The sequence below is a fragment of the Scomber japonicus genome, chromosome 18 (genome assembly GCF_027409825.1).
Source record: "Scomber japonicus isolate fScoJap1 chromosome 18, fScoJap1.pri, whole genome shotgun sequence".
NCBI lineage: Eukaryota > Metazoa > Chordata > Actinopteri > Scombriformes > Scombridae > Scomber > Scomber japonicus.
Genome location: NC_070595.1, coordinates 11,797,416 through 11,811,406, shown reverse-complemented (window position 1 = coordinate 11,811,406; position 13,991 = coordinate 11,797,416). Strand labels below are relative to the sequence as shown.

The 13,991-nt window shown below is 40.0% G+C and overlaps 1 protein-coding gene across 1 annotated transcript in view; it reads left to right on the top strand.

Annotated features, from left to right (window-relative positions):
• LOC128378636 (protein kinase C beta type) overlaps nucleotides 1-13,991 on the top strand; it is a 79,104-nt gene that overhangs the window by 36,557 nt on the left and 28,556 nt on the right. Inside the window, exons 4-8 of the mRNA XM_053338203.1 lie at nucleotides 3,663-3,774; nucleotides 4,066-4,194; nucleotides 10,969-11,125; nucleotides 11,911-12,045; nucleotides 13,394-13,490. Of these exons, the coding sequence (XP_053194178.1) occupies nucleotides 3,663-3,774; nucleotides 4,066-4,194; nucleotides 10,969-11,125; nucleotides 11,911-12,045; nucleotides 13,394-13,490 (630 nt within the window). The remainder of the gene's footprint in view (nucleotides 1-3,662; nucleotides 3,775-4,065; nucleotides 4,195-10,968; nucleotides 11,126-11,910; nucleotides 12,046-13,393; nucleotides 13,491-13,991) is intronic.

Here is a 13,991-nt window from a genome sequence, read left to right as displayed (position 1 = left end):
CATCATTGTTTAATCCTGCTAAAGGAAAACAATTATGAACATTTTAATTAGCATGAGTCACCAAGAGAAGCACAAAACAAAGTTAATAAAGCTATGCTCTTCTTTGTGGCCTCACCCTGCCTGTCTTCATCTCTATTCAGATGAGCTTTAATATTTTGCATTGTAAAGCATTTTAAAGCATATAGAGTTAACTCATTTTATTTTATGCATAAGTTCAAAAGTGAATTTACTTTATAAGAAAGCTGGGAAATGGATTCAGACAGCTGTAATGGCCCACATACATTTTTCTGTTAGGTTTGGGTTTGTTATGTTGTTGTTTTTTCCAGTTTGTCTATAATTGCTTTGATCTCCTTTCAGATTTATTGCTAATGTATCTATGTATGGGCACAATAAAGATATGAGAAAACAGTGTACAGCAGATGAGTGATGTGGGGGCACGATTTGATGATTCCACTGTAGAAATGTCAGAAAGTCAGTAAATTAATAAAAAAATGTAAAAAAGTCAGAAAAATAGTTCTTATGTCAGTCACTCTCTGTTACTGCCTGTCAGGCTGCTTGTCACAAAGCATCACAAATGACATGACAGGATGTCTGTGTGTGTGTGTGTGGGGGGGGGGGGGGTTGATTGATGTTGCTGGCAGGGAAAATAACAGATAGCAGAGTGTTAAACAAAAAACCAAAGAAAAGCGGAGCATGAGAGAAAGCAGAATGACTAGAAAACAGTCAAAACAGTGTGTGGCTTACTGCAGCATTGACTGATGGGTAATGACTTTTCTGGCATCATGTTGATGTTGTGAGCGGGTTCTCAGTTCAGACACTCAGTAATATAACATATGCCATGCAATACACTCATTTGTCCAGGAGCACCACACAGTACCATCTGCTTTTGATTAATGGTCTCCCATAATGAATAAAACAATTGAAACAAGGCTACAACTGCTACAAAAGTTGACACCAGGGTGGCAAAAAAGAAAAAGTCTACACAAACCAGCTTGTGAAATCATAAAAAAGTAAGTGTATTTATATAGCACCTTAAGGAGCTGACATCACACTGCATTATTGTTTCATTAAATAGTCCCAGAGAAGAAAGCGATTGTGGAGTTTACATCAAAACTGATTTTTATTGATTGAACATTGCAAAGATGTAAATGCATTGCTTCAGGTTTTCTCTCTCTTCTCAGTCAGAAAATCACATATTACTTTTCTAGTAACAGCAGTAAAAATGGTGGTTCTCAATCAGGGGATTCAAATCCTTATGGTCTGAATATTCTGCAAAAACCTCCTCAGTCCTTAAAGCCAGCGCTGTAGGATTATTTCTGCATTTGATTAGTGGTAATCAGTATTCTCTAAAAAATCAAGTTCAGTATTCGACACTGATTTCTAGAAAATCATTTATAACATTTATTCTCACCTCACTTGTATATTTTTTCACTTGTTTCAAGAAAATTAGGTTTTTAAGATTTAAGTATAGCCAGAAATGATGTGACAGGGTGGAGCTCTTTAAACAGTGATAATTAAAGGAATTAGAAAGTCATTTTTCAAATGCATTTTCCTCCATCCTCTGAAATTCTTAAATGAAAGTCTGAAAAGAAAAACTTTGGGGAGAACCTGTAACAAGGGGGTGCACAAACAGACATTTCATCATTTTAAAGGGTCACCAGCCGGTCTAGGGAACATTTGCCTCTACGGGCCTGATATGAGGCACGACAATGTGTGCAACACTTGCATTGCATGGTAAAATTGATTGACAGCTGTATTGGCATCACAACATTTTTATAGCTATCTATCATTCTTTTTATTTTACTTGATCAGCCATCAACGAAAGATCACATGCAGTGATTCATAAAAAGAGAAAGACGCAGGAGACGTGTTGTCTTTTTTGTCCCCATTCATTATTTTTTCTCGCCTTCTTTTTTCCTGCTGCTTTGTTTCTGATCAGTCCTTTTATTTTCGAGGCGGATGTGTCATTATGGTCAGTGTTCATAAATAAGCCAGCACCTGTCCTTCATCAGCCCTCATATCGCTCCCTTGCTGCTGTCGCTCATCACAACGTTCTCTTGTTTTTCAGTATGGCAAAAACGAGCAAGAGGTGGTCTCGTCCTTGAGAAAAACGAGAACCGGCAGAGAAACAAACACACACACATGCACGAAGAAAGAAACACACACACCTACGCGCAGGCAATCACTGGCGCCCGCACAGTCATTTAGTCCTAACAAGCACACACACTTGTGAAGAAACCTTGGGGAAGCTGGGTATAATTCAGGCAGTGGCAGCCTAAATTAAACATTATTTTCCAGGACAGGTGTGCAAGAGAGGAAGAAATCAATCAGCTCGTTTTTCTGGCTCATGAGGCGAAAGGACGTGAACACACACACGTCAAAGTAAACCGTGTACACATACTTATATAACAGGTGCTGGACTTAATACCACAATCTGTAGATAAGCAAATGTTTCATTTTGCAAGAAGCAGTTCTGTATTTGGCACCTTATGTGAAATGATCCTTTAGAATTTTGTGTATTATAGCTTCATATGGAGCATACTGTATGCAGGACATAATCCATTGAATACAGTAGATATTTAAACTCTTAGCTCCACTTCACTGCACAATCTGGATCTTTCTCAAGCGGTGGATTGGATGTTCTCACACTCCGTGGGTTCATGTTGCAATATGTGTGTGTGTGCGTGTATGTGTGTGTACCAGTGTCTGAGTTAATGTGAATGTGACTGTAAACCACTAAAACTGCATTGCTTTATATGCAGGTGTGTATGCCCACTGAGCCGTGGCTGCAGGTGTTTCAGACACACATATGAACACGTAGCACACTCACACATCAGACAGAAATATACTTTGTTTCTGCCCCAGTTACGCCTCAGTTATGGATGTTCACAAAAGAGGAAATAATACCCAAGTTTCCCGTTGTCAATCAGAAATACATAATTAGCATAAAAATAAAGAAGAAAAAAAAAACAATGAATCAAAGATGAAAGTAATATTTTATGTAAGGTGCAAAGGGGTGTAATGCTGAGTGGTATGTCAACAAGATTATCGATGAGGCCTGAACTGGCACACGTCATGCATGTAGCTGTCTTTGTGGTCTTTGTCAGCTGACGTCAACAAAGACTAAATTTATCTGATCAGATTACAAACACACACTGACAGCATGCAGCATACACATAAGGCACAGGACTGAATTATAAATGACACATTGTTCATAAACAAAATGTGCGCAGAGTTGAAAGGTGGACGATAAGCAGAGAAATAAGAATGCTAACAGTTACTTTCGGTATACATTTTTCCACAATAATGGACGTGTCTTTTGGTGTAAAAAATGACGGTCCACAACTCAGATATTCCATTTACTATCAAAGGAGATAAAGAAACTAAACTAAACTAAATTAAACTAAATAATTACAACTGAGAAGCTGGAATGAGAAAACGTTGGCATTTACTCTTAAAAATGACAAAGCAATCATAGTCGCTGATCGGATAATCATTGCTGCTCTTTCAAGCTGCATGATCGCTGCGTTAATCTGAATCATGTCTTCCTGTTATCAATTGCACTGAGGAAAAGAAGACAGGAAATGGTCTGAATGTAGATTTGAATGATTAATTGTACTCCCCCTCTCTCCCCCTCTCTCTCTCACACTCACTCTCTCCAGGACCCGAGGGCAAAGCATAAGTTTAAGATCCATACCTACTCCAGCCCGACTTTCTGCGACCACTGTGGCTCTCTGCTCTACGGCCTTCTACACCAGGGCATGAGATGTGACCGTATGTACTCTAAATACATCCACTCATGTCTACAGCTTTAGGTTTGATCATGTTGTCATTAGAACATGCACTACATGCTGTTTTTTTTCTTTCCACACATCCATGAAGTTTTGCAGCTGAGTTCAATCTGTCCTTGTTATGTGTCTCTTTGACTGAGCGGAGCAGTTTCTAGTGTTCCAGGCTTTTTTCCACATTTCAGCTCACAGATTGCTATTATACTGTATATACTACTAATGCAGATATTATAAATGTATGTGTGTGTGTGTTTGTGTTTGTGTTTGTGTTTTCCAGACTGTATGATGAACATCCATAAGCGCTGTGTGGCCAACGTGCCAAGCCTGTGTGGAACAGACCACACAGAGAGGAGAGGCCGCATCAAGATCACTGCTGAGATCAAGACTAATGTGCTCACTGTTACCAGTAAGTATATCTCAGACACACACACACACACACACACACACACACACACACACACACAATCACACACACAATCACACACACACAATCGCACACACAGGCAGTCGAGCCAGGTGATGTTGCAGAGGAGAACCAATACCAGTCATGTGTCTCCCTCTGCTGGTAGACCTACAGAGGTGAAGCACCAGAGCTTAAATATGAGATGAGAGAAATCAAATCAAATTATTTTTACGGCTGGTGGGATGATGACCTAAACGAGGCATCACTGAGCAGTCACTAACAGCATTTAGTAACACACCAATGATAGTATGACAGGCCTGACTTATTACCACTGGGTAGTTTATATAGTTTTAAATACCATGAAGGCAGCACAGGTTTAAGCTTTTATTTATAAGAACAGCCGATCCTTTTCTCTGTCTATCAAACTCCAAGGCTTTCTCTTTAAAGTGTGTGATTCATTTTGTCCATTTGCTTAAAGTGTTGCTTAACTGAACTTTAGCCTCATATCAAATAATGATTGTGGTTTTCAAGGTGATGAAGTAACTGAGATTAAGGTGATCAAAGAATTTTTAAAAATTCACACTGGCTAATTTTTTGGATTTAGAGTGTTACAATTATTTTTCCTTCAATCCGCTTTTTCTCAGAATCACATCGTTCCAAGTTTTGTCAGTTGATTTAATAATGGAGGATTTCCTACATTTCATATGTCTTTCAATAACCTTCATTCATCACTTTTTCTCTCTTTATCTGTATCAAACAAGTCTCATTTCAAGAGCATTGGTTGAATTCAGCTTCACCTTTGTCCCTGACCTGCTTTGTGTTTTATTTAACTGATAAATGGAAAATGGTAGAGAACAGTGTCACCACCGTTGTTATGCTTTGTATTGTTTGGTTTTACCTCCAGGTGGCAGCAGAGGTTTATGTTACCTTTGCTTTGTGCAGGCAGGTCAGTTACAGCTGTGCCTCAAACTGAAAACATCAGACTTTCTATGTGTTTTTTCAGGCTGTGCTCTTCTCTCTGGTTTGAAATGGGCAGAGTTTGATTGAGGAAATGTAATGTCATGACAACAGCAACATTTGAATCAGAATCTGAAGGCAGCCGGTGTGTTGTCTGATCTTTGTCAATCAAGTCAGATCAAACAGCACCCACACAGTCCTAATAAAGCAGATTAGCTGAATGTTCTATGTTAAACTATCAGTGATATAATAATGTTTTAGAACTACATCACTTTTCTGGTCACGAATATTTAATAATACAGAGAAATACATGTTCTTCTGGGCCTTTAAATGAACAAACTTGGTAGAAAAGCTTCCATTAAGTATTTGAAGAGATAATGATGATTTTATCTTGTAAAAATTATTTTGTTTTGGGGGAAAAAGAAGACGAAAGAAAATGATTGATTGGACTTTACAGCATATGTAATCTATATGCTGGATCTGTTCATATGGTGAAAGAATACAATGTATCCACTAAATACAGCTTAAAATAGAGCAAGAACATTTCAAACATTTTATATATATATACACACATATATATATATATATTGCATGGGCATATTGCTGCATATGAAAGTGTTTTCACTGCGTGGTCTTTCACTGGGATTCATTCACACCTCTTTCTATTTCTCGCTTATTCTCTCTTACTCTCTCTTCTCTCTTGCTGGTTCCCACGCTTGTAGACCTGATCATTAGCTGAGATTTACTGTGGGAAATGATAAGACAGCAGACTTATCACACACACACACACACACTATAAGACAGCAGTAAAGGCTGAACAAGGCTATATTATAAGCTATAATATAATAGATATTAATGTTAGAACCTGTGCAGGAAAATCAGCAGCTGATATTCTTGTTTTATGCATTTTATTCTCATCTCAGTGAAAGTCAGTCTTAGAATATTATTGCTACCACCTGCAAGGATTGTATATTCAACACTAGCAGACTTAATTTTAAAATAGGAAGACATTTTTATGCAGAAAATACACTGACATTGTTTAACTCTTCTGTTTCTAGGTAGCTGTGATAAAATCCTCCTCTCATTTTCCTTGTGATAGTTACAGCTAATATAGAGGCAGCAGGGGTTGTAGTACTAATTTTTGTCCACAGGGGTCAGTGTGTAGCCACCAGCAGCCCACTTCCTCATTGCAGGGAGGTAGAGAAAAAATAAAAGCACCATTGAGAATGAACTGTAAAGCCACTAGGAATGATTGTATGGCTACACATAGCAGAAGCCGATGGAAATGGCTGCTACATTGAGAAATGCATTTTCGCTGTGAACTCTGTTTGTGGATTTAATCAAAGCAATTGACATGGGTTTAAAGTGACACTTTATTGATCACTTTTCAGTCACTTCCCTCCCTTCCCCTTCGCAGAGAGATGAGAGCTCAGGGTCAGTGACAGAACAGCACCCATGGAGATGGAGGGGAGTCAACGTTTGGCTCAAGGACACTCCAGTAGGAAAGATGCAGTGTGATTAAGGCTTTGAAAGTTGCCCACCTCCTTTGGTTTTGCACTCATGATGAAGCAATGTTTGAAAAACATATACCGTAAAGAAGATGATACATAATAGTTACATTGGTTTTATGTACATCAAAAGTCATTATGTCAATTTTCTGACATGGACACCAATCGTTGTTTCACTGGGCACCAAAACACGTGTTTTATGTGAAATTTGATACTTTCTAGACGGCCCTGTTGAGAATGCAGACACTTAACCCTGTCATTAATGCACTCAAAGTCACTTCATAGCCTGAAGGACACTACATTGCAGAAGAGTTTGATGTGGAGTGAGCAGCGAATGTTGTACTTATAGACATTTTTATTCCAATCTAATATCATGTTCAGACTAGTATAATTTACCATTTGCTCATGATGGAGATTTGATCCTATAATTGGGGTTTTGGTTTTTGACTTTTTACCCTTCAAATTAAATAATACAAAGATTCGAGAGCAGCTGCTACACCATCATCTTGTGCACCGAGTCAGCCAAGCAGAGATGGGGTTGTAGTTTGAGGCATAAGCTCTGACCAACTGAATACAGGCTCCAAGCTGTTCCTCAGTGTCTCGTTTACCTAAAATTTCCATATGGTGGCAGGAAAAGCCGCAGAATCACTGACAGATTCCTGAATGGAAATCAAAACTAGCTGCAGGTCATGTTGTAAAAATGAAAAAACACACGATGCACCTGATGTCATTTTGGCTTGATAAATTATCATTTTAATGTAATGCAGAGTGTCTCTCAATGGATTGGCTCACTCCCAGCTCGAGGGGCGATCACATCAATCATTCATTTTATTGGGTCTGAACCATAGAGAGGAAAATTTGTTTATTTCACTTAACATACTTTTATGAAACATAATGTAATAGATTATGTACCTACATGATTCTCTTTGGCACCAGTAGACATACTGCAGCTAGTATGAGCATCAGGCCAACAACTATTTAATTATACCTGTACAGATAAGCCAAAGCTGAACACATAAATGTTCAACAATCATTCAAATCAACCACTTGTTTCACCACCTTGAGAGGATTTATCTATGACTTCAGTAGTTTTGCAGCAGATGATGCAGGCAAGTAGAAGTTGGACCGACCATAAGAATCCGGCTCTGATGAGGCTGTTTCTCATGGGAAAAGGTGCACTGCCAACACCCACGCAGCTGTGCACATACAGTATTCTGCTGTTACTGCACTCTTATCTTCACTCGCCCTCCCTGTAGACTCAAATACACGCGTTATCTACCTCTCTCTCTCACACTCACACACAAATCTATATGCAGACTCATGCATGCTTTTTGTAATTAGCACATACTCTATGCAAGCAAGATCCACACACATGCATGTCACATGTAAAATACACATTCACTCACTCATAAACAAATACACACACACCCATCTCTATTTACTGTATGTATCCTATGAGACTGTTTGGCATGCTACCCTCTTTATATCTCCCCTCAACCAGCATTTGATGGTCACTTTAACAGGCATCATCTAATATTTATTGACCTGCTCCACTGAGGGTTTAATGCTGGCCGTAGGGTCTGTGCTGTGGTTAACCTCTTGGAGCTTAGCATAGCATTGCACCTTAACAGCAAGAAAACCTACTTTCTCTGACATCTTGAGGTTTTTTACACTTCAAGTTTGCTGGGAAACTCTCCTTTTAGTTGTAGTTTGAAGGATGCTGCATGTTCCCCACAGAACAGCGAGCTTAGCATCTTAACTGTTCACTTTTATCGTACAGATGTGCGTTACTTTTTCTCAGCAATTACTCAAGAACAACAGTTGCTATGAGCCAGAGACAGCCTCAAAAGTCTCGGGTGTCTCTTCCAGGTGAACTCAGGTGTGCTTCATTTTTATTGAAGAAGCAAGAAGGACGAGTTACAGTATTACTGGACACTCATGTGACATTTGTAGTTTTCAGGATTTGTCTCCTGGCTTGGTTTTGGGGTCAGGTCTTCTAGCACCAAATGGACTTGTGAGGACCTCTCATCACTGGCATTTAACATGGTCCAGTAAATAAGTAACATGTCAGGTCATGTGGCTTCATGTTTGCAACTCTTTGTCTATTTGTAACCAGACAGTATGAATTCCAAACCGGCTAAAACTGGCAAAAATGCAACATTTTCTACAAACGAAAATGAACAATTGTCACTGACCCAGTAAATTGAGGTACCAAGAGACACACTGTTAGGTTTCTACATTTGTCATAATCTTTGGAAGCAGGCAGGGTCAGATCTGATTATAAGTGTCCTTAAGAGGTAATAAAAAAAGATTGTCACCTCTCCCACGGGGCGTCTGAAGTTGAGAGGCACCAACTTAAAACAGTAAGTAGGTCTCACTTCTGGGTGTTGCACTGGCCCATGATCCAAACTCCCACACAGGAGATGTCCAATCCTGCCTTGTCTGTAGGGTATTTAAAGAAGAAAGATTGGGAATTAAAATGTCCACCTGCCCTCCTCACAATCTATTTTAGCTATGGGGAAGGCAATGCCAGTCTTGTCACATGTGAATCTTCCTCAAGTTCAAGTGCAGGCTAAAGTTTTCACTTATTCAGTGAAATATCATAACAACTACTTGATGGATTGTCATCAATTTTTTTTTACATTCATTCATGCAACATTAATGGATTCCCAGCTGATTAATCTTACTGACTGTCATCCATTGACTTTTCCTCAAGTCGACCATGTGGTTGCCTTTTTGGTTTTCATTTAAAGATCTTCATAGATACTGGATGGAAATTTGGTGCACAGCCTCTGTACTTTTTGTTCAGTGATGTCTAGTAAATATTAGCGTTCTAACAAGCTAAACTAAGATGGTAAACATTATAGCTACTAAACTTAGACATGCCAGCATTGCTATTGTGAGCATGTTACCATACTGGGAAAGACTCTTAGTCTTGTTATGTAATGTACCACAAATCATAATATACAAGTAATATAGCGTCATAATTTAGCGTCATATGGGGGGGGGGGGGGTAATTCATAGGTGTTTGTGTGTGTGTGTGTGTGTGTGTGTGTGTGTGTGTGTGTGTTATGTTAATGTTTTTGTTACCTCTTGGGAACCTTTGCTATTATAAATACCTTGTTGGGACCAATAGTGATCATGACGACCATAGCCCTGTCCTAATGAGGCAAAATGTCCTTTCTGAGGTTCTGGTGGTTAAGGTTAGGGGTAAGGTTTGAATTGGTTATGGTTAAGGTTATGTTTAGGGTTAGGCTGCCCACAGTGAATGGAAGTCAATGCAATGTCCTAACAAGGATAGCTGCGTGTGCTTATGTGTGTTCTTGAGTGCTTCCCTAGCGAGCTGCCTAAGACACAACACCAGCCCTGCTGCTGGTAATTGGATGTGACCTCACAACTTGACCAGCAACAATAATTGCACACATACACACTAACACACACTTTTAAAAACCCAATCGCAAGGGATTTTATGCCACTGGAATGCAATTACAACCCAATAACAATAAGACAGCCACAAAAGAAGGATTAGTGTCGGAACTGGCAACCTTCATCTGTCTACATGGTCATTACAGACAGATCTGGTAACCCCAAGGCTTTAACCCCCAATACAACTTCAGGGGTTCTGGTGTGGGATTGTGTGTTTGTGCATATTTTCGGCTGCCTCAAGTTTACCGTGTCTAATTCAATTTGTTGGTTTTCAGTGGAGAGTTTTGTCGTTAATTAGATTACAGACAGGAAGTACCTTGTAAATTCAGGGCACGCAAGTACAATGAGAGAGCTGCTGTTTTCATTCAAGCATACAAAAAGCATGTACAAAAGGGTCAAGTAGAGTAGAATATAAATAGAAGAGTGTGGTGATTATTCCTTGTTTTTAGCTTTATAGTAAATTGGCTTACTAAATGGAGAGGAGAGTCCGTACTAGTTTTTCCTATTGGGAAAATAATATTGTTGTCCATGAAGTTCAGAGTAGTAAAGTATGGCAATTCAGTGCTGTTAATATGAACAGTATTGCCCTTAAAGACCCCCCTTTTGAAGGTGGCTTTTTTTTTTACAATATTATAATATTATAAGACAAATCAATTATTGGTTTATTCATTTGGTTTCCCTTCAAAGTCATTTTCACTGCTGATTTCAAAAGTCAACTTACACATGCAAACCATTTCCCATTTCTGTCTGCAACACGTATTGTAACTGATTCTTACTCAGAAATATATTGTCTCTTCTCTTTATCTCAATATCTTTCTTCAATCCTTCACCTTTCTCCCTCTCTCTTCCTGTATCCTTCCCTATTCTTCTTCCTTTTTCTCTCCAGTAATAGAGGCCAGGAATCTGGTTCCTATGGATCCCAACGGTCTGTCGGACCCCTACGTGAAGCTTAAACTGATCCCAGACCCCCGCAGCGAGAGCAAACAGAAGACCAAGACCATTAAGTGCTGCCTCAACCCCACCTGGAATGAAACCTTTAAATTGTAAGGCCTTTTCACATCCTGTGTGGTTGTTTTTGTTTTTTTTTATTTATCCCTGAAGGCTGTTTTTCTCTGTCTCTATCTTCCCTCTCTTTTCTTCCATCAGTCTTTCCTAATTTTATCTTTGTTTCTTCTCTTTCATCTTTGGTGCCCCTGTTCTCTCTCTCCCACTCTCTCTCTCTTGGTCTCTCTCTCTCTCTCTCTCTCTCTCTCTATCTCTGTGTCTCTCTGTGTCTCTCTCTCTCTCTGCAATGTTTTAAGAGCATCACATTAGCTCGGCTTTCCAAGCGTGTGTAACCGCTGGCGCTCAGATAAAAACATCTGGCTCTTTATATTCATAAAACCTTGCTTTTGGGGTTGTTTACTGCAGTTGGTTCCAATAACATTCTTAATAAGCGTCATCACAGTTTGTGTGGAAGAAGACTTGCATTTTCAAGTATTTTGGTTCAAGCAGATGTTCAGTGCAACCAGAAAATACAAGGGCTGTTCTTCAAACTTGTGTGTTTTGTGAATGCAACATACAGGCTATACGGGAAGACATCCAGATAGCTGTTACTATATATGTCCTGTACTTGGTGAATTAAGTTGGTCTGATTACCTGTCAGGTGCTCTTTGAGGCCATAAATTGTTTTGGAAGGACAAAAATGGAAATTATAAATTCAAGACTGCTCTCACATGGCTTTAAGAGTTAAAATGGTTTCAATGGTCAAAATATATTTAAAAAAACACCAAGAGATATTATTCTTGGCCACCATCCAATTGTTGATTTCTCTCGTTTTCTCTCCCAGCCACCTGAAGGAGTACGATAAGGACCGCCGTCTGTCGGTGGAGGCGTGGGATTGGGACCTGACCAGCCGCAACGACTTCATGGGATCACTGTCCTTTGGCATCTCGGAGCTCCAGAAACAAGGAGTGGATGGATGGTAAGATGAAAGGAGGGATGGAGGAATGAATGGAAGAGGTGTTGGAGAGACATGAGACAGAGAAGCACAGGTAGAGGAGGAGGGAGAGTGAAGGTGACCTTGTTCATTACTGCACTGTAGGAGAAATACTTTAGTTGGAGCTCTTCTTTTTATTCTGGTGAGACTCAGTGCCAAGCATCTCTACCCCGTCTCTTTATCTCAGCTTCTTTATCTCTCTAACCCTCTCTCTTCTCTCTCTCTCTCTCTCTCTCTCTCTCTCTCTCTCTCTCTCTCTCTCTCTCTCTCTCTCTCTCTCTCTCTCTCTAGCTCAGTCTCTGTATCTTTCTATCTTCCTCTCTTACTTTCTTTTTGCTGACGCTGCCCTGTCAGGGCTTTTAATGAGATGCCAGTGTTTGAGGTGGAATGGTGGAGGTGGAGAGATGCCATTTAAAAACCTGATATTCAGAGCAGAGAAACCTGTACAAGTGTTTGTTTCCTTCTACTCCATCCAAGTACAGCTCCAAAGCCTCCATCAGCCAGGGGGAGGAACAGAATAAGAGTGACTTATTCTGACTTATTCTGTTATAGGTTGCATATAACATAAGTTGTTGTCAGGTGAGATTAAGGGTGCGGTGTGTAAAATTTAGTGGCATCTAGTGGAAAAGGCATGGCAAAAATGGTTTAGTGTATAATGACCTGAAAATAAGAACCATTGTGCTTTCATTACCTTGGGATGAGCCTTTTATATCTACATAGTGAGCGGTTCCTCTTTCACCAAGGCTGCCATGTTGCACCACCATGTTCTTACAGTAGCCCAGAAAGGAAACTAAACACTGGATCTAGGAATGGGAGGAGATTGGGTATTCAGTTTGTTGCAGTCTGAAGCCACACTGTTTGTTTGACAGTGCTACCAACATACAGCAATGACTATTTAGCACTATGTCACAAAGCTGTTGAAAAGTTGTTAAATGGTGCATAGTGTAAAATAACACAACTGAGGTCATTACAGCATTAATACCCTGAATATGGTGGTTATGCCATGAGCTATGAGGTTAAGTCAGGAGTGGCATCGGTAATCAGACCCATATGAAAAATTATATTCTATTGATTCCGTGAAATGATGAGCATCTCAACCTTGTTTGGGCAAATCTCTATCAGGCTTTGCTAGATCACCATGAAGGAGAGTGAATTACTAAATAATGAGCTGATTATTCTTTAGGACGACTAAATCGGTGCACTAACTGTCAGCAGCTTTAGCTAATGGCAGCAGTTACATGCCTAAATTGTATAAACTAATTGAGAATTGATTTGACTGGAAATATGCACCCTCTCTCTCTCTCTCTGTCTCTCGCTCGCTTTCTCTCTTCAGGTTTAAGATGCTCTCCCAGGAAGAAGGAGAGTACTTCAATGTTCCCGTTGCTCCAGAAGGGGAGGAGGGCAACGAGGAGCTACGGCAGAAATTTGAGGTGTGTGTGTGTGTGTGTGTGTGTGTGTGTGTGTGTGTGTGTGTGTGTGTGTGTGTGTGTGTGTGTGTGTGTGTGTGTGTGTGTGTGTGTGTGTGTGTGTGTGTGAGCCTGAGTGAGAGCCTCTCTGGGAGAGCTGTTAGCAGTTGGCAGGCATACTTATAGTACCATCCGGTCTGGCACACTGCAGGTCCAGACGTGTGTGTGTGTGTGTGTGTGTGTGTGTGTGTGGCTGACCAGTAGGCCCCACTCATTAACACATTTGGCAGAGGACAAGATAACCCTACTCTGTGGTTTTACTCCTCTTCTCTTCTCCCTTTTTCCTCCTCTCCATCTCCTCCCCTTGGTCTTGTTGACACTAAAACACAGAGCACCAGAGACTCATTCTGAACTGTTGATCACAGAGTTAAGGGGTGATTTGGGGGGCAATTCTGTTTTTGTATCGTCACCTGTCCCTATTATAGGTTTCAGTTTAACAGCGCTCGCTCATTCGAGATAAATATT